Source organism: Pomacea canaliculata, linkage group LG8 (genome assembly GCF_003073045.1).
Source record: "Pomacea canaliculata isolate SZHN2017 linkage group LG8, ASM307304v1, whole genome shotgun sequence".
In the NCBI taxonomy this organism is placed as follows: Eukaryota; Metazoa; Mollusca; class Gastropoda; order Architaenioglossa; family Ampullariidae; genus Pomacea; species Pomacea canaliculata.
Window position 1 is genome coordinate 12,355,135 of NC_037597.1, and position 21,445 is coordinate 12,376,579.

Below are 21,445 nucleotides of genomic sequence, written 5' to 3' on the forward strand. Positions count from 1 at the left end.
TATACTTTAAGTATTTTATTGTACCTGGTAATCTCGTCTTAAATAAAATGTAACATTTCATGTTAAAAGAATAGACTGCTTACATCATGATCATTTTATGATGCAGTATCACTAGTGCTCAACATATATTCAAAAATATGTAAGTTTTTCCGGGCAGATGTTCCTCTTTTGGGAGAAGGAGGATCTGTGCAGCAAGTGTTCACCAGACACGGACCAATGGAGAAGGCATCATCTGCAAGAGGGTCATTCCAACTGACATTCAAAAGTCATTCTATTTAGGGTCCTAAAAGATGAGAAAACCTGGATATTGTGCATCTTACTGGGAAACAAAAATGCAAACTGGCCAATTAGGTCAGCTGATACAAACTAAGCACATGCTGAGCAGTGAGGAGGTTGATGCCGTCTTGTTTCACCACCTAGCCGGAGCATCATACAGTCTTGAGTTTAACACCACAATAAATACAAACAAATGTTACATGACACATAAGGTGCTGGGTTATGAATCTCTACAAGGGACTGAACAATCATTTGTGGCTGCTGACATTTGGCATACAGCACAGATGATCATTACACTAGCATGAGAAGAAACGATGTACACTTCCATTCTTTGACAAGCCAAAAGGTGCTGAACGGCCATAGCCACAAGAACACAACATGCAAGAGAATTCATTCAGACATCAAAAGAACCCAAGCTACACAAGCCAACCATCTATGGTAACAGCATTCTAGGATTGTTTCAAATTGGCCTTCTATTACTGACAGATGTAATCTGTATGCAGGGACTAGTGAAAACAATGCCTCCTAGAAGAGCAGAACAACTGGCTTCTTAGGTACTGTCAAAGTAAAATAGAAATGTGCTGATACTTTCCTTTGTAACATCCTATGCTGACCTATTACTGAAGAAACAAAATTTTTGGTAGTCTGGACAAACCTCAACTAAATGTAACCATGCACCTTTTTCACAATGAGCTTTCAGCTTGACAGGAAACAAGTCCTGGGTCCAAAATGATAAACCAAGATGTGTGTACTGTATAAGACCGACTCTCACACCAACATGACTAGGCAAATATATAGTCTGAAAAGGGAAACTTTACAAAGAAAGCATTCTGCTAACACACTAGACATCAACAGAGCACTGTTCATCAAGATCCCAAGTCTGAAAATGAAAAGCACAAGTAAACAATTCATGCCTATTTACACAAGACAGATGTTAACAAATGTGGCATTTATCTTTATTTCATTTAAAATCTTTGTTCACTTCGCACATTACACAAACTAGCTATCAATACTGAAGCATACAAGGATACTTTACAGCAAATCTACCTGGCTACCAATGCTGAAATAAACTTATAAAGATACTTACAGGTTACTTTGATACAGCTTACTTACAAAGTTGGCATACATCATTTGTACATGTCACCATCTGTGCTAAAGGTCAATCATGTTCTGTACATCAAGCAAAAGGAAAAGACACTTGGCAAACTGCACCCCTAAAATTTTCAATAGTATGCTTTGTTACTCTTTCATGTGCACAGACATGAACATATTACCATCAACACACACACTTGCACACAGAGTACTGATTCCCAAACAAGCAAGCATGCAAAAGCTGGCCATACACACAGTTTGAACATTGGCTTAGGTATAAAATGTGACAAGCACCAACAGTAGATGCCTGTCCCTTCATTAACAATGATGTTAATTTTCTTACAGTACACATTATTCTAAGGAAACCACTCACACTTACAGACTCACCAAACTTTCCAGTTTAAAAATTCTAGTTCATCGTGATTATTTTGTAGTGATATTTTTTTTGCACATCACAGCATAGTTAACCGATTACGTACGCCATATCCTTCCTCATTGTGTCATTCATCCTGTGGACATCTTTACCTTCCCTACAATCTCCTCCTCGGGTAATCTTTCGTCTGAAGTTTGTTTCCCTGCTTAGCTCAAAAACCATTTTACACCCAGTCCAATAAAATAAGTAAAAAAAAAAAGGTTTCCTCTTTTTGGAGAATCTGTCACTAACTACTGCAATAGCCCTTTCAGAATATCCTCCCAGTGAGCTGCCTACTGTCCTGCACTTCACTTACACTTTGTCTTATCCAAACTGTATGCATTAGAATACTTATTATAGCACTGCAAATGAAAAATGAATCTTGAACAAATTCCTGACAGACAAGAGACCCATCACATCCCTTGCATGCTTTACGTGTCTACTGACAATACATTCTACTCACATAAAATCCCCATAAAATAATAACTGGCATTCCATGATTCCAGTAATTACCATTTGTTCTCTTTTTTAAAGGTTAGGTGATGAGGAAAGAAATGTCAAAAAGAAACCCCCAAAACTGATTGTACATCAAACATAACCATTAAATTGTAATACATAAATACCAACTGACAATGCTATAATCTATGTGCCCTCATTTTTCAATACACACATTATGAAGGTTTCTTAAACGTGAAATATCAAACCCTTGTCCATATGCCTTAAGCTGACATCTACTATAATGGAACACCCCACAATATATGATGACAGCATTGTCAACAGTATGAAAATGCAAACCTTCAATTGTCTACACCAACATTCACAACCCACAATGGACCTTTCGTGGAGCGAGGCATTTGCGGTTGGGGATAGGATCTGGAGTTAAGTGCAGTAGTCCAAGGACAGGGTTTCTAGGTTTTTCACTCTCATATTTATGAGGTTTTTTCCCAGGGAAAAGAACATTTACCCCTTATGACAGTCTGCATGCCTCTGGTACTACTGAAAAATGGAGCATGGTGCAATATGGACATTCAGTATAACATAAAAGCTTATAAATGAATGCTCCATGTCAGGGTCATGTTACAGAAATGAGAACTTTAACTGTCTCAATATATTCCTAAACACTGAGTTTTTGCAAATGTAAAGGGCTGCAGTCTGCAAAGTAGTAGTTACTGTTTGCTTAAAAATAAAAACTTCAAAACCCCATCCCTTACATTTTTAGCAGGCCCACTTCTTCTATCAGAAGCACAGAGGTTTGTCTCTCTCAGTCTGTCCCCTATCCACACCTCTCCTCAAGTACAGTGTTAGTAAACCCCTCAAAAGCAGCTGAAGGCAACTTAAGTATAAACTGTCCCAAAAATTGAGACCCCACCCAAAACAAAACAAACAAAAAAAAAAAAAACCCCAAGAAAGCAAAGACCAAATGTTTACAAGCTTTCTACACAATAAGGTTTTCCAATAAAAGTTACAATGCTGTCCATTCACAAACTCCTGACTGCTGCCCACTAGTACAAATAAAACAAAGTGCAATTCCTTCCTTCTACACAATTTCTACACTTCCTCCCCTTTGCTTGCCTCCATGACCTCTCTATCTCCCTTCCTGTCAAACCTGCAACCTCCACCACACAGTACCCTTAACATACACCCATCTTTAACACCTTTCCAACTACAGCAAAGGTCACACAGGCTTTTATATCCCACACCACATGAAGATATCATTAACCTTGACCTGGTCTTGTCCTACAGCCGAAACTGTTGTAGCTGTTGAAGCACAAACTCATCTTTCTAATTGTAGCCCTGTCTGGCTTAAGTGATGATCCCTTTGCTGAAAATATGGTTAAATGAAAAAGAGTCCACAAAGGGAGGGAGTGAAGAAGGGACATCCAGGGGCAATGGGTTGAAGGTTGGGAAAAAACAAGGGAGGGGAAGAGTGAAGATGACCAAGAGATTTGAAACACAACCCTGTCACTTGTTTCACACTGAAGCTCCACTGAGACTTGTCATCTCAACACACGAATGATGCCGAGTTCACATCTGTACCAGAGGAGGATCTTCTAGACATTATGTATGTCATACAAAAACCTTGGCCAATGCATCTGCTCCTGCACTTGCTATATATGGTTTCTGAGGATGGAAGGCAACGTCATGTATTGACTCATCAAATTTCTTGCGATGCGATGTAATCTCTTGGACGCACGTTTTACTGTCTAGGTTCCATAACCTTATTGAACAATCATGGCCTGCAAAAGAAGGAAAATTAAATATGTATTAAAATTGGGTAAAACTAGGTAATATGGCACAGATCTTTAAAACCTAAGAACACTGATACCAATTTTATCAAAATCAGTCAAACAGAATAGACATGAATTTTTTAAACAAAAGATTTTGATGCAATTTTGTGCTCTCTACGAATTGCTACAAAACACCATAAATCTGTCCTTTAACAACATACATCCACATTTTATATATTAGAATGATAAAATGATTTTGGTGAAAAAGTTTCAAATATATCAAAAACAATTTTCAAAACATCACTGTTTTAAGTGGTATACAAGTAGAAACAATCTTGAAAACTGACACAATCAACTGGCCTCCTCCACTTCACTCACATAAAGCTATCATATATTTATATAGCATCAACATATACACATCATCACAATTGTCAAACTAATAAAATTATTCAACTTGTACTTTGTAACAAAGCATAAGGAAATGGTAAATCATAAGTGACTCGTTCAAGGAAAGCAGAATTTCCCACTCCCCATCGCTATTTTTGGCTGCATGATCAGCCTAAGGAACAAGAAAATGGTGGCCTGATTTGTCAGAAGTAGCCAAAGCATCCAGCAGATTTACTCAAAAACAGTACTTTAAAGCTCAACAGGCACAATTATCATATCACTACTTCTGCAGTGATTAAAGCATCAATGTGGAAAGAGAAGAAACAGAATCAATGTTTTGATTTCATAAAATTACCTGACCAGGAAAAAACAACAAATTTTGGACACTTTAACTCTCATTTAATTACATCTTCATATTGTAAATTAGATGTGTGATTAAGGTGAAAACTTTTTTTTATTATGATGTATCAATTGTCGAACATGATCTATGAGTATGCTTAAATGCTTGAATGAACTTTGTTATTTCACAAGTGCTTTGGATGATGTATTCTTTCACAAACACCACCCTACAATGCAGTAGTAGTTTCATTTTCATCAGCTCATCGTTTTGAGACAGCAATTACAAGTACTGAATATAAACTCCTGGGAAGCTGTTTTAAGTCAAGCATTTTTTTTTAAAACTACCAGCGTAGATAGAAAAAGTGAGGATATCTTAAAAAAAAAAATCAGAAAATTTCAACCCAATTTTTCTCATGCAATAATATTCTTACTCTCAAGTTAAATGAAAAAAGAGTAAGATGTCCTTAATTCAACAAAAGATATAGAGCCTTTGGTTTTTATACACATTCCTTGAAGCATGCAAATGAAGAGAACTGTAAAAAGGTTAATATAAACTAAAGCATTACTAAATATTCCAAATAAACTATTGAACTTACTTCCCGAAAGCAGATATAAGCCATTAGGATCAACAGCAAGACATGTTACAGAATCCAAATGGGCAACCATGGCATGGATTATCTTTCCTGCAAAAATAAATAAAAGAAATGAAATGAGACCGAACCACTTGTACTACCATGAGATAATAGAGAAATTTTTAAATGAAGAAAGTCTTGATAGGATTGTGTTTAACACATTTCTTTAACCTATAATTATATCTGATTAAAGATGCTTAAATAAATAACTATTAATTCTGCAAATAACCCAGTTAAAACCAATTATCAATCTGAATAAGCTCATGTTGAGACCTAAACTGATCAAATACAAAGGAAAAACCCAGCCTTTATTAAATTTTAATATATACAAAAGAGAAACCACATTTGTAAGAATTTTCACACAGTGAGTGGTGGCAGTGGACTGTCTTCTTCATTGTTTAAAAACAAAATCAAGTACACTAAAAATTATTAGTTGCTCTTTTCTTCTAAAGATTTAAAAATCTAAATACAATCCCAGTCATTTTCCAAGTAAACAATGATTCTCTTTAAACATATCTGCAGCATATGACCAGTTTTGTAATAAAAGGCAAATATTTGCATCAATTATTAGGATCCCAAAATAAACCTTTCAAAACTGCTACTTAACAAGCCTACCATAAGATCTTAACAAACAATATTTAACAGCCAAGTTTCACTTAATAACAAAGAAAAGGAAGTACAGCAAAAGTGACACTTAAATGACTTGTACAGCCAACGATTTAGTGATTTGTAAAAGAGATGTACCTGTGTTGTTGTCAAAGAATCTAATATGACGATCTTCATGTGCTGTGATGGTTATCGGCATGGTTGGATGGTTGATCACACGATTAATTTGATTACTGCCACTGGTGTCTGGAATGAGACCACCACAATGGTTATAGGGAAACCTCTAACAAAGCTGCATTTCTGAATGACTAGTAAGTGAACCCAACTAATTAAAAGCCTATAAGCATTTACCAGTAGCAAACTAACTTTTTAAATTTTTTATCTTATTTTTTTAATATTTTATTATTTTTATTTACACGTATAATGGTTGAAACTCATTAGTATAAAAGCCTTCTATCCATGTTTAACAGTAACACAGTTTGCAGCATCACATATTTTGCATATGTACTTCTGACTGGTTAAAAAAAATAACATTTAAAGGTATAGAAAAGGCTGTGATCGTGGTGATATGGCTGTGGTGTGCTGTGTGACGTTAATGAGGGAGAGAAAGCGTCAGTCAATGTTAGAATTTTAACTCAAGTGATTGGTGGTGTGTCATTAGTTGGATTAGTGATATATATTACTGATAACAATCAAGATGCCTATGTGCAATGTCCAACCATATCATTGCATCAGCTCACACTGGGATCGAATTGACGTCATCAGAGGATGATACTTCGTTGCAGCAAACGAAAGAGTGTTATGTAATTTCTCTCATTAAACACAACATCCTATAAAACATTCGACTTTTCCCACATGAACAGACACGAAAATAGAGATTCAAACTGATCCTACTCATATTCTATGGAGTTTTAGTTTGCCTTTACAATCCCTTTAAAACAAAAATAATATAAACAAATGTAGCAACCATATAGTATGCATTTGGAGATGGGCGAAACAAATAAAAGTTAACAAAGTCAAAAAATTAAGGTTATGACCATTTCATAACGATCTTACTTATCAGTGGGGAAGAAACAATAAAGACTGTGCCAAAAGAAATTGCAGTGTAAAGAATGAATGAAATCACTAGTAATCCCCTTTCAAACAAAGGAAACATTAAATGGTGCAAAACTGATCAGCACCATCAGCCACCCAAGCAAAGCGATGCTCAAAGTAAACTGAAATCACCTTAAGAGATTCATATTGATTCAATAATCCCGAGGTTGTTTTGTCTAGAGTCAAATTATTGTCAAGCCGGTAAACATGTGAAACACTGGTCATAGTGATAAAAAGCAATACACCAATGGGATAAGAAAAATAAAGTAAAAAGTGTTGAAAATGAAGAAAAACTGTTGACTGGTCAACAATGGGTATAAAGCCTCACAACCAGATTTACAACAGTAAATCCTATTGCACTCACCACAATTCTGCCTAGTGTCTAGGGTGAGAACTTGTTTGCCTGTTTCCATATCAAAGATGTAAGTGTTGGAGGATGAGTAGCTGGCCACCAGTTGAGTTGGATCACAACGCACAAAATCTACTGATACAGGTACTCCGCTTTCTGCACACAGTCCACACATATCAAGGACATAAGATACGAGACAAAATGATGATAAAAATGTGTCAATTACATCACACAATGATGCATACGATTTCTAAGGAAGAAGATATAAATTTAAGGATCTATGAAATTCATTACTAATTTCTGATAAAAGATCAATCAGTATTAGCGTACTCAAGCTTAATTACTTAAGTCCAAAATTTAAACTGCACACACCTGTATCTACTGTGAATGTGTTAAGGAGAGGAGATTTGGCTCCTGGGCTCCACAGGCGCACAGTGCCATCACTAGAACAAGATAACAGCTGCATTTTCGAGCTGTGTATGGACAATCCCCAAACAGCATCTGTATGAGCTACTAGGGTGCTCTGCAGAACACTTGGATCTGTCCAATAAGAAATGAAATAAGCCATTAAGATAAAGGCATGGCAAATGCTACACAAACAATTTATGTCAGAAGTCACTTGTGCAAGCTATATCCATAAAGCTTTCACAGACAAAACTCTGGTGCATATAAATCAGGTGTGGGCAATTAATTTTCCCAAGGGGCCGCATGAGAAATTGGGATGGTTTTAGAGGGCCGGACTAATATAGTTAACTCAGTTTTACCCAATACTGTATATATAGTATATATACTGGCGGGAGGGCCAGCGGGCGGGCCGGTCAGAGACAGGAGGCGGGCCGGCCTTTGCCCAGGTCTGATATAAATGCTTTGGTTTTAAAATAAATTTCAGACAAAAATATGAATAGAAAATCATACCAGTTGATTATACATAAATTACATAACTACACAGTCTGTACAATTAGTTGAATACAATCTTCTTATCATCTTACCGAAAGAATCATAGGGGTCAATGTTGGAACTTGGAATGTTCCAGCAACGAATTGTGGCATCTACACCACCACTGAAGCACTGTTCCCCTGTAGCGCTGACTGCTAGACTGAGAACAGGCCCTACATGTGCTCGGAATGTGTACACTGGCTCCACATCAAGAGATGCTGCTCTGGATTTAGACAAATGACATTCAAATAAAAAGTGAGTTTGACAGAAACCAAAACTACACTTTCTTCATGTGCTCAAATATGTGACTCATTCCTGTGTGAACGCACTACTTACCATATCTTTCGATACAGTGACTTACATTTTCCTGTGCAGCAAACAAAGTTCAACTACCTTCAATATTTGTTGTAACTATTCAACTACCTTCAATATTTGTTGTAACTATTTTCTAAGATAAAGAATACAGGCAGGGAAGTGTTTGACTCCACTGCTGTGCTTACTTCTTGGCTGGCACTGTTTTCTGAAGGTTCCACAATTTAAGCGTGTTATCTTCGGAGGCAGTTAAAAGCACAGGCTCTACAGGGTGGAACGCCAGCGCCCGCACCCCATCAAAATGACTGCAACAATGTCATCAAGATGCAATCCACCTTTATTATCATGGTGTGAAGCTCACATAGATAAATGATCAATCAATAATCAATACAGCATCCACACCAACATGAGGAAAAACTAGCCTATGATTTAAACTATATACAAAGTTTTAGTATTTATAGATTTAATACAATGAAAATAAAAATATCAAAACATTGAAAATAAAGCTAAATATATTCTACCATGAGACTTTTTTTTCATGACTGCCACCTTGACAGTGCTTTTAAAATAAATGGTCCACTCTTAAAAAAAAACCCAACTAAACCTTAAATGCTATGCATATATACAATGAAGCATATCATGATTTTCACATCATATACTTCTGGATATGTGAAATAAAGATACTTTTTTTCTACAAACGGATAAGATGGGAAAAAAAGGGAAATTCAAAAACAATGAATAATTGTGATAAAATGCCAATGTCTGACACCATTATATCTAGGCATATTATAATAATTTTAATAAACTTGCATATGAATTTCAATTTTTATTTGGTATGTTATTACTCTAAGAGAATCACTTTCTCTTCTAAAAGTTTCTTATAAGAGCTCTATTTACCTTCTAAGTGTGTACTTAGCATTCCATGTTTTCCTGAAAACTTCTTTGGGTGCTGAAATCTGGAAAAATTAGATGGCTCATTACACCAATGATACATTAATGTTGCATTTTTGTTTGTAAAGAGATAAACAGCATCTAAAATTAGAAAAAAATTAAATGCTTTTTGTTTGCACACACAAGAAATCTTACATCATAGTTTGTGGGGTCAGCCTCATTTGACACTGTCAGGCCTGCTAAATCCCCAAGACCAAGGGCTCCATCAAACTCATCATCCTCTGCCCCACCCAGCATGGGTTTGCGAGATCCTGCAGTGAATGCCAATCCACCTCCACCCTGCACACCTGTATCATCAAGAATGAAAAAGCCCAGCATTGTGTCAATCCCTTTGTTACCATTGAAAGAGTGGTGAGCTTCTAAACAAAATATTTAGAAAGCCTTGATGCAGCGATATTGTACAGACATGTGGGAAATGAGTTGTGCTTTAGTGTAATATTTTGATAATCTTCTTTGAAAGGGCCTGCTTTTTCACTGCCATTATATTTTGTTAAACCTATTTCTGCTTTAAGCACGAAATATCCTTTTTCAGACAATCATGCCATCTGGAAACCTGCAGATGACTTGCAACTTTTTGGGGAGAAAGAGGAACCACATCATAAACTGGCACTGCAGCAGTCTATCCATTGTAAACATTACAAAAATGTCAAACTCCCAAAATGTCCACTAAATGGGAAAAAACTGGTATAACCGCTCTACAAGACAAAAGAATTCAAGCAAAAAGAAGTCAAGCAATGCAGCTTTTACACAAAGGAAAAGCAAGTGGTACAACCAATTCTTACAACATCTACATGTAAAACTCATTTCCAAGCAAACAAGCAAGAGGATGAAGCAAGGAAAGCATGCACAATGTGAAGCTCTTGCTGCTGAATTTTACATTTCATTTTTTTTTAATGGCCATCAGCTCTGTGATCAGTCTTGTTCTGGCTGGCAGATGCAGCATCCGCAAAGCAATATTATTATATTTAAGTTGTTAACACATTCTGCAAGTTGAAACAAAGTTTTTGACAGCCACATTCTCTCACTTATACAGCTGTGAGGAAGAAAATTTTAGGTTGGGTAAATGGAAGGAATGGGAAAATTGAGTCTTAGTTTTATAAATATGTACCTTTGACCTACCTGAACTTTTTTAAAAAATCCTTTTCAGTACTTAAATAGATCTGTAGTGTAAAAAATTGATCCAACAACTACACAAGATCCTTCTTAAAAACTGTATGGTGAATACTCAAAAAAACAATCCAAAAAACAAAAAAAACCTAAACACCACTTCGCAAAGTCTAAATAAATATGAAGATGATTTCTTACTTGAAGTGAACATGTAAATTGGGCCTTTCATAGGCTATTTATGCAAGACATATGTATGCATTTGCACACTTTTGCGAGTCAGCAAGTGTAAACATACAAACCACCCCAAAAAGGCAAGCCAGTCAGAAACTGCCGATTCTAGTCTACATGATTTTAACTGAAAATGCCTTTTCAAGTTTCCTGCCTGCAGTAATGTGGTAACAGTTTTTAAATCTATATTTTCAACAAGTCACTAAGTCTTTTCATTGCAGAATAATCAATGTTACACAATACACACAAATGCTATGAGCACATACATGCTGTACTAATGTCTATTTGACACCTTTGACATTGCCAAGACAAGTGATGCCTATGTACTAAACCTGAAAAGGTATTAAGAATTTTCTTTCTGGATTCTGATGTTAATGGGCAGGTGAACTCCCTTTCCGGTAACTATAATACCTTTTTGTAACTATGCACTTACCTCCTATCCCGTATTATTAACTCAGGAGGAGTTGGGCTGAGGGTGTTAAAAGATAGGAGGTTACTGCCCAACCACCAAATATGTTGAATTACGAGATACATAACAAAAGAACGATTAGTACAGATATGACTTCTGTGTAATATGCTGATTTACCACAAACCATAATTAAAAAAAAAAGACCGAAGCAATACCTTTAAAAGTCTGATATTTTTTAAGCACTCTGCTGTTCAGGGGTTAGGTGTCAAAATGCATGGAACCCATGGGTGTATCTAGATAGGCAGGCCTCACACATGCACGCATATAGCAACTGGTATACCGCTGTAATGCTTATCAATTGTAAACATTTTCCTTAAAAAAATATTCTGCCAGATGGTATAACTTTAATTCCCACAACAAAAAACTGCCATAGAAGTGTACACCTATTACCTGCCTGAATTATTGCATGAAACTGATCAAATGCTGGACATGGGCCAGCAAAATGCTGAACAGCCTAGATAGGATGTAACCTTCAAAGGCCAAAGACTGTTAGTGTGCTAGAAGGTATAAAAAAAAATATTTTTTAAAAAAAGGCAAGGAAAAGCAGTACCAACAACTGTGCCAGAGTGCATACCAGATTCCAACTCATCGCTCTCACTGGCATGTGGTGGGCTGGAGGAGTTGGCCTGGAGGCCTGGAAGATCATCTTCTGAGCCAAGGTTAGCTAACATGGCCTGTAATGCTGACCGGGTGGGCCCTGACAGTACAATGGGCAGGCAACTGAACGCAAGCACACATCACTATACCCAGAACTAAGCAGACCAAACTATTCTCAGGCAAACTTTACGATGCTGCATGAGATAGCAAACAGCTCTTGCACACCCACAGCTACTCATTCAAAATTTTGTGTGCACAATATACTGAAATGGTGTTATCTATTTTGGTATTTCACTATTCGATGATTTATAATCACAAATTCTTTTAGCTCAGTTGAAATGTTGCCTGACAAGTTATAGTTACTTTATTTTCCTTATAATTTTGAAAACTTGGAAATCCAGAAACTGTCAAAAATGGTTCTTTTGGTGGCTGTACGATTAAACTCTTGACAATAAACAATGCATCCAAAGGCATGCGTGGTTAGAATAAAACTCCCTTGCTATTCAGTTTATCTCTTGCATGATTAAAACCTAATGATTGCTTTCTTTTGCTTGGATAACTCAACAAGACCATACTATGCATAACAGCAATGTCTTGAGGTTTCAAGCTATACAGCAAACAAAATGTGTCTCTGCTGCCAAAAACTGCAAGACTAGCAGACACATAGATAACCGATTACACTGCCAATAGTCTTCAATAAATAATTATCTGCTTTATACTTTGCTAATTGTATGGTAAGTAAAGAGCAGTGGATTGAGTGAATACAATTTTTCTACAGCTAACAGATATCTAGGTAGCAATCTGCTCTTTTCTTAACTGTTTCTAATTTTAAAATCTTTAGCTACAGGTGGTAAAGGTAAACAATGTATCAATAAAGCGAAAAACAACTAAAAAACTTATCCATGTACATGACATTCACACAAACACAGCAGCACAGACATATAAATGAATGCCATGCTGTAACTATTAACAGTCATGCTTACTTTTCAATGAATGTGAGAAGAGTTACAACATAGACTGAAGGGGATGAACGCTGCCAAGATTAAATAACACTTGTAAAACAGTGCTGGCAGGTAACACTTACTATTTTTCTTTCCTTTTCTCTCCTTTTTATACTGTTCTTTAAGCTCAGATATATGTCGCTGGTCGACACTCCACTCGGCGTTGGGAGATGAGTCTTTCTTTTCTGTGTATCAAAGACAGACACACACTTTGTGACACTACCCATGAGGGCAACCATATAACCCAGATTGTGTTCCTCCATGTGTGAGTCTGCATGCCATGGCTAAATCTTCTTACACTATTTCAGATCAACTATTTTTGTGTTTTAGGCTATCTGGTTGATGCTCCAACAATATCTAGTACTTTAATTTTTAAATCAGAATGCTAAAAAATAAACCTAGCTTCCATTTCGAATCTAATGGTGAAGCTCAAATTTCCATTTTTCTTCTTTTATATTTGCTGTTATTTTGTTTTTGCATCTTTCCATTTAAAGTAGGCTTTGTAAGATCTTTATTTGATTTCTTTCTCTACTTAAACAACATGTAATGCAAATGATCATTTTAAGTTGCCTGATAAACGCACACTCATACACAACAAAAAAATTCCAGGCAAAAGGTGTCTAAAAAAAATCCACACATATACATATATACAGATAAATGGAACAAAAAGCACAGTGAATGCTGTCCATATATCAACAGGGAAGCCATATTTCTTGATTTTTGGAGTAGGGAAGGATAAAAAACTGTAAAGGCAGCAAGCTTGCAAACTATTCAAGAAGCAAGGTCATGACTCCTGCAACCACTATTCGTCTGAACTGAATCAATGACCAGAAGGAAAACTTTACAGGTAAACGCTACCATTTAAAAATGCATTCAACTTCAATGCACCACAAGTTAACAGAATCTTATTTTTCTTTCATATGCTAATGTGGTTATTAAAAGCATGCTGCCTCTATTTCTTAACATAATCAAAACAGTGGAATGCCAAGATGGCAAAAATGTCACAAACTGCTAGTAATACAAAAAGAACACAGGAAATAAACGAGCCCATGGAATGGGGGCCAGCTAATCCACAAGAGCTAGGTTCGCCGCATGAGCCAGCACTAGAACAGTGCCGGGAGATCTCAAAGTTTACCCCAATCGCTACTGTCGTGACTGCGGGCCTCCCCCGCCCCCTCACCGCTCTCTGAGACGAGGAAGTCAAATTCGGCCAATGCCTCTTCGGTTTCAGGATCATCCAGCAAGTCTTCACCAGCCATACTTTCATTGCCAACCACCTGTAATAAAGATATTTTATAAGTATTAAGTTAGCTGCTACAATGAATTTACCAGTGAATTTTCTGTAGAGAAAGTTCCTGAAAGCATATGAACAACTAGTAAAGTTCTAGAACTATCTCCAAGACCAGTCAGTGCATCATTAACTCCCACTTCTCTCCACTCTTCTCAGTCCTCTGTGGCATCCCCAAAGATTATATAAAAGCTATGTCTGTCCTATGTGCTTGTAAATACAGTTCCTGAACATCAAGCGTAGCGCTATCATACTTTCGCAGATGATGCAAACTATTCAACAGCTCTCCACTGACAGAAACTGGTGGCTTTCTCTCCTCTGTCACTACCTACTATTTCAACATTCACAACTAGATGACAGAGAACAAACTAATTTAGCAACTCATACATTTAATTGATTTATCATTTCCCCATTAACCTTTCCATGTACAGCAGTCGCTTTTTTTAAGCCATCCCAAGTTCTGATCAATGTAACACTTGCAACTGACCGATCAGTGGTGGACATGAAAAATTTGGTTCCCTCCTCCCAACCCCATAAAAATATCTGCATCCACATTTAGGTGTTTGCTGCTTAAAGTTATGTCTGTGCAGACTGAAGGTGCCCCAGTGTAAGGGATGTTTATCAGAGAATCTTCACAATGTAGATTTCATTAGGCACTGAAACTGACATCCCCACCCCACCAACGTACCTTGATTTTTATGCCTTTTCTCTCTAGTCTCTCCTCAGATTCATCATCAGCAGCCATGCCATCTTCGTTCTCATCACTGCAATAGAAAACCAAAACAAACCAGTAGTTAATAAAGAAATACAATATCTTTTTATTTACCAATTTTGATATGGTCACATTTACTTTAAGCTTTGTTGATAGCTTGCTTTGTAAAACTTTATATGCTATGGAAGCATGCCCAGTAATTTGGAAAACTTAACTCTCCAGTGTCTTTAAACAGATCAAAGAAAACAAGTAATTTCTCTTTACAGAAATGAGTATATCAGCACAATCAAATCATGATAATTACTTTTATCTGATCACAATGAATTTTTCAAGAATAGTTGCTGCAAAAATGTTTTTTGTTTTAGTTGACAGTTGATAGTACTCACCTGAGATTTTCATCATCTTCATCCACAACATTCTCTCCAGCTAAGAAATCAAAAGTGCTCATGACAGCATTTTCAGTGTCCAAAAGGGCGTTATCTATTGGTCCTGTGCCAGGTATCTTCTTCAAACCAATCCTGGCAAAATACATTCCCAAACCCTAAATGCAATTTCACATCAAGCAATATCTGCATGTCTGTATTTTTGCAATATGAAAGAAGAGAGGAGACGGAACAATCTTACTAATAAGAATTAATGCCTATACAATATTCCACCAACCTGCAATAGTCTAAATAAACTATACCTTACCAAATGAAAAATAAATAAACTATACCTTACCAAATCAAAAATCTATCCAAAGGGCATAACTAAGAAAAGAATAATGTCTATCTTCTTCAAATATCTTTATGTCAACCTGTACATTGCTCTGACCAAGAGATAGTCTCAGCTGCTGACTTGGTATAAAACTCCAATTAACTATAGGGCAGCAAACTCAATGAAATCCTTGAATATTTAAAAAAAGAAATCTTTACCTCTTGCCTGGTCCTTCACGCTTTCCTGGCTGTTGTTCGCCATTGACCAGTGCAGGCTGACTCTCAGTTTCATTATCTCCAGAGATGGGCTGAAGTCCCAACAGTGATCTAACTCTCGCTGAGCGAACATCAATTATGGTATCTGTATATCCTATTTCTTGTAGGTACCTGCAAAATGTCCTCCCAATCTGCACTGCAAGACTGTTGACTGACATTTTCTAAATGTCTTCATACTTATGCAAACTGCTAACATAGGCAATGATCTGTTCTGGTAACAGAAAAAGGGCAACAAACTTGTGTATGTGGTAGTATCAGGACTAGCCACTAACTTCTGGCAAGCTGATTTCTACCCATGTTGCAAGATTTCTACCCATGTTGCTCTTATTACTCAAATTTGTTTTTCCTTTCAAGAAATGCAAACAGATGGTGTGGTGTCTTTTTAAAAATTTAAAATCTAAGTTTCAAACATCAGTCAAAGAAATAGTTGTTAGTCTGACTACAAGTTACACCCTTGTGCAAAGTGTATCTACCATAGATATTATACTATTAAGAATGTATCTTAAATGCAGTTTTGATGATACTTTTCTCAAGGGCAGTTGTAAATATTCACCAGCTGTCATTATCATGAGTCAGTAAATGTTATTTAGCACATGAACCACTTCTCACCTCAAGATCCACCTTTTCCAAACATAAAGTAGCTTGTGACTTTTTGGGGGTTAAATTCTTCCATTCTTCGTGTGCAAGTGTATGGACTGTGTGTGTGTGTGTGTCAGACTGAGATATTGTCAAGCTAACTGATTATGTCAAAGCACACTGAGCATGCTGTTGGTAGGGAAATATTTTTTTTGGAGCAAAACAAGATGTATTCTTACTGTCTTAACAACTGGCGTCCTTGTCTCCATGATGAAGTACTATTGCTAGATGTGCTGACTGACAGTTCTCCATCCACTTGGTCCTCTGGGGAAAAAAAAAATCAACTGCCACACTTATGAAATACAAAATCAAGGCAGTTTTATTGCTGAAAGGGGACTGTGGGGATTTTGTCTGGGTTTTTTCCCTATTTATAAATGTACCCCTTCAAGCCCTGTTCACTCTCTGAAAAGAAAAATGAGGTAAAAGATTTTTCCAAACAGACTTACTTCATAAGTAGTTTCTCTATTTTAAAAAAAAGAACTCTGTCAGTTTATTTTGCCAAAACAGTTGGTATAGCAACTAACAAAATTTTTAAGATTTTTATGTTAACGTCATCCGGAAAAAATCAAATGTGGTACTTTTAATATATACTCTTCTTTAAATTTTTCTTCAATTCTCTATTAAAAGAATCAAATCTCACATTTGTTTCTTTTACAAATATATTATCTGTATCATATAACAAAATTTAAAACTGTGACACTGAAAACTGATGTAGCTACAACTAAGAAAAATTTAAAGTAGCCCCTCTTAGATCCTCAAAGATGTACTGAAGTAATACACCTATAACACCATGCAATAGAACAATAACCTACCCTCTTTTTTGTCGAAAACAGGAGGCTTGAGGTCATCTGGATTAAGGTCAGTACCATATTTTAGCTTGTGATATTTTGCTCTGGAAAAAAAGATGCCAATCAATGCATATATTGCATGACCTGAGCATTATTTGGAACTAAACAATACAGAACAGTGGAAACGTTTTTTCCCCACATATCAGCTTCTATAATAACGAATGAAAAAAAAAAAAAAAATCAATACTAAAGGAAACTATTTTGTACAGATTGCTCTTCCAAGGACTAGTTTATTTTAAAAACTTCAATAATTTAGCCACATTTATGATCATCATAGGTGGCACACAAGTAGGAGTGTTTGTTTATTTCACTTTCAACAGATTTCAAACCTGAAAAAAAAAGTACTATTACTGTATCAATTATAATGTCAAACTTTAAAAAATACTTAACATAAAAATAGTTCTAAGCATCTTCACACAATGCCAGTATGCATCTGTCTTCACAAATATATAAAAGATAGCAGTGGATTAATATACAATGCTGTTTTATGGCATTAGAAGTTTGTATTGGTAATGACAAGAGACTTTGCTCAAAAGTCACAGCAACACTATTTAATCACAGCTGTGTCATTATCCCACAAAGATTTATGTATTAGCTGTGTGTATATCCCACAATGATTTATGTATTAGCAAAGATACAGCTGAACTGGCAAATCCTAGCAAAAAAAAAAAGTGCCATAAAATTTTTTTTATAAATGGATAGGCTGGCAAAGTGAGAGATTATAAACAGAACAAGCACTTCTGTCCGAAGTAACTTAAGAAATGTGCATTAAACCAACCCAACAGAAGTCTGAAAAGAATAAGAAGAAAAAAATTTGACAATATGATACACTGTTATCCAAGTCCTTTTTATCCTTAAACTGATTTTTTTTAAAAAAAAATGTAAAATCCTATTCTACAAGTGCTTACTTTTTTCTACCTTCCACAACAAACTCAAAAAGTCCTTAGTTAACATTTCTCAAAAGCTTTGCATACTTTACAAACAGATACTACTGGTAGTCATGCGTATGGATCCTTATGCATCTGTTTCCACCCCATAAAATTATGCTGCTTTCTCAGCTATGTTTGTGATATATATATATAAGAGAAGGTTAAGGCAGATAATATTTTGACACCGGTGAAAAAGAAAGTGTCATTTCAGGTATTGTAGTAAAAAAGGTCATTTTAGATTACTGGTAATAACTTACCTTTCCTGTTTCAGAGCAAATTCCAACATCTTTATCCTCCTAACAAGGTCTTGTTTCAAATTTTCTTGACCTTTACGCTCACCCTGCAGAAAAGCAATCCTTGCCTGAAAAGAAATATTGCACACATAAAAATGAAGGAATAATTGTTATTTCAGCCAGTTTAAATCAGCAAAACCTTTTCTATCACAATACAATGGAACCTCGGTTAGCGAACTCCTCGGATAGCGAACATTTCGGATAGCGAACAAAAATTTCGTCTCGGATAGCAAACAAAATTTCGGATAACGAACAGCCACGTGAACCACTCGTGACCGACCAAGCATGTTATCATTCACGCTCGAGACACAGTTACGATCGGTCATTCCTTTTCACTGCGGATCCTTCTTATTTAGTGATTTTTGTGCTTTATTTTAATAAGATAATCCTCAATCATGGCTCCAAAGAAGATTAAGAGCAATAGTAGTGAGGTAGTGACAAGAAATCGGCCAACAATTGAATTGAAAAAGGAAATGATTTCAAAGTATGAGGGAGGCATGCATCTATCGGATAGTCTTTCCCTAACAGTGCGATAGGCAATAGGAGCCTAAACGTGTTCAATGATAATGTGATGTCATGTTACCAAAGAGTTTTACAGAAAAGGCAGAAGCAACAGACACCGGACAAGTTTTTTCCTTTAACCTCAAAGCGACAGAAAAGGGAAGTCCCCCCCCAACACCGATTTTACAATGTCACATGCTCATGGAGGGGGAATCCAAGCAGTAATTCCACCCCTTCCTCCCCACACCACATATCTATATAGCCTGTAACTTTCAAATATTAGCAAGTCAGCAGGGGCTGGGAACCAATTAAATCTATTTCCTTTTTTTTCTTATGGGAAAAATTGTTTCGGATAACGAACAATTTTCCAGAACGGATTGTATTCGTTAACCGAGGTTCCACTGTATTTATCTTTTAATACTACTTAATGATAGTGAGAATGATTCTTCAGTTATCAGCCAGACTTTGTAATACTTATACTTTTATGCAGCGCTAACAAAGTTATGCTTCACTAAATAACAAGAGTAAAGCAAAAAACTCAAAAGTTCCTGAACTAAAATAAGTTTGTAATGATAATACTTTCAAATTTAACAGCAAACAAGAGAACACAGCATACAAATGTATTACTTTAACTTGATACAATGGGTGCTAAAAGTATTAGTTTCTTACTTCTATTCAAACATCCAATGTCACCAAGAAATATGATAGCAATGTATGGATAGTCTGGCAATAAAACTGCCTAAGTTTTTATGATCTTTCATGACAACCAGGCATTATAAAAGGCCACAACAGTGTTGGCTTACTTAAAAACAAGAACATGTCATAAGGTATAAAAAAATTAATTATTATCTAAATCTGACAAAATAATACATACTGCAAGACACAGCTTCCTGCTTTTGAAGTGCATACCAACATTACCTCATATATGCATACCAAGATGCAAATAATGTCCATTTCAGATGTGTACTACAAACAATTACTATTTAATTCAATAACAGTGTCACCATAAATTTTAAGCAATATTACAATAGTTCGAAACTTTCTGCATCCATAACACTACTGATATTTATACACTAATTAACATAATTTTATTTTAATTAACACATTAACATTTAAGCTATTGGAATTTTTGTAATGTACCACTACTATGGTTTTGGAATAAAAACTGCAACTCTTGTGTCAAAATTGTTCCACATTAAGTACAGCATTGACAGAATTATCTTTATTTCTAATATTATGCAATTCAGAGAATAAAGTTACAGCTAAGTAATTCAGACAGTATATATCTCTTTTCTATCATGTTTCAGGTGAACTAAGTACACTTAAAGGTACAGTCTATACCTTCTTATATCAGATTATGATTCACTCCCTCTGAATGAGGTGGGTTTTCCAATGAACTATTCAACATCAAAGATACCAATGTTTTCTTTCGTGTTTACAGGTTGCAACATGCAACATTTTTGCACAGGTCCTAATATTGTGAATGCTTAGTACTGAATGTGTTATAATGTATCAACACTTTGAACAGTGTAAACAAAGAAACTATCTGACAATGAAATTTCAAGCACTATCGTTCTGTATAAAACCCAATGAAAGTACAACTATTAGTCACTGGCGCAATGAAGTCAGCAAATATTAGAGCTTCCCATTATCAACGATCTTCCTGTATCATGCATGCTATGACAGCAGGACCATACAGAGGGAGTACTGGATTAATGTTAAAACAATCGAACTTCATGCTATTTGTTATCACATTCATAATGACGCTTAACTTATGAATGGAGATCCGCCATCTTGCAATATGGCGTCCAACAGTAGATGACCAACGAACACGGAAATGAACGTGACGTCTTTCAGTAAAAGACTATGCACTGAAAATATTATTACTTGCAACAGAAATCTCGAAACTAATGCACAAAACAGGCACGAACGCTGCAGAAATAGTGTTTAACAAATGAATGCTACTCACTTGCAACTCAGCCCTTTCCACTTCCCACTGTGATCGCTCCATCTCGAATCTTGCCCACTCGGTCTGCAGAAAATGCAGTATGCCGGGCATTGAATACTGCGGACGTTGTCCATCAACATCTTGTTGTTGTTTAGTCACCATACCTATACCTCCTGATCCAGGCCCTAGCTGGCCACCGTGCTGAGATGCTGTACTGTCTTCGATCATCTTTGCAGGGCCGCCATTACAAATTGCTAGATCAAGAGGGCGCTGTCTGTAGTGCTTGACGTCATGGGCATCTG

The 21,445-nt window shown here is 36.1% G+C and overlaps 1 protein-coding gene across 9 annotated transcripts; it reads right to left on the reverse strand.

The window, feature by feature from the left end:
* On the reverse strand, positions 1-21,426 carry LOC112569943 (striatin-3-like). Of its 9 annotated transcripts, none has more exons than XM_025248051.1 (19): positions 21,165-21,426; positions 18,659-18,762; positions 17,437-17,516; positions 16,804-16,888; positions 15,932-16,099; positions 15,404-15,535; positions 14,994-15,069; positions 14,153-14,294; positions 13,101-13,202; positions 11,970-12,116; positions 9,751-9,902; positions 9,562-9,620; positions 8,853-8,969; positions 8,406-8,575; positions 7,789-7,956; positions 7,432-7,572; positions 6,111-6,218; positions 5,331-5,417; positions 1-4,017 (listed from the first exon to the last, which is right to left on the reverse strand). In XM_025248051.1, exons 1-19 carry the CDS (start codon positions 21,369-21,371, stop codon positions 3,848-3,850), a joined length of 2,415 nt encoding a protein of 804 aa, XP_025103836.1. In that variant the 5' UTR covers positions 21,372-21,426; the 3' UTR covers positions 1-3,847. The 9 variants fall into 9 exon arrangements, with proteins under 9 accessions (XP_025103836.1, XP_025103838.1, XP_025103837.1 ...); XM_025248053.1 differs by having other exon boundaries at positions 14,198-14,294; positions 21,165-21,424; XM_025248052.1 differs by having other exon boundaries at positions 11,994-12,116; positions 21,165-21,424.
* Between the last annotated feature and the right edge of the window lie 19 nt (positions 21,427-21,445).

Coding starts and splice junctions, on each gene's coding strand:
- LOC112569943 (XM_025248051.1), bottom strand. CDS start 21,371: ATGATCGAAGACAGTACAGCATCTCAGCACGGTGGCCAGCTAGGGCCT. Junction 15,536..15,931: donor CGTGAAGGACCAGGCAAGAG/GTAAAGATTTCT, acceptor GTATTTTGCCAG/GATTGGTTTGAAGAAGATAC. Junction 4,018..5,330: donor CTTATATCTGCTTTCGGGAA/GTAAGTTCAATA, acceptor CTTCTTTTGCAG/GCCATGATTGTTCAATAAGG.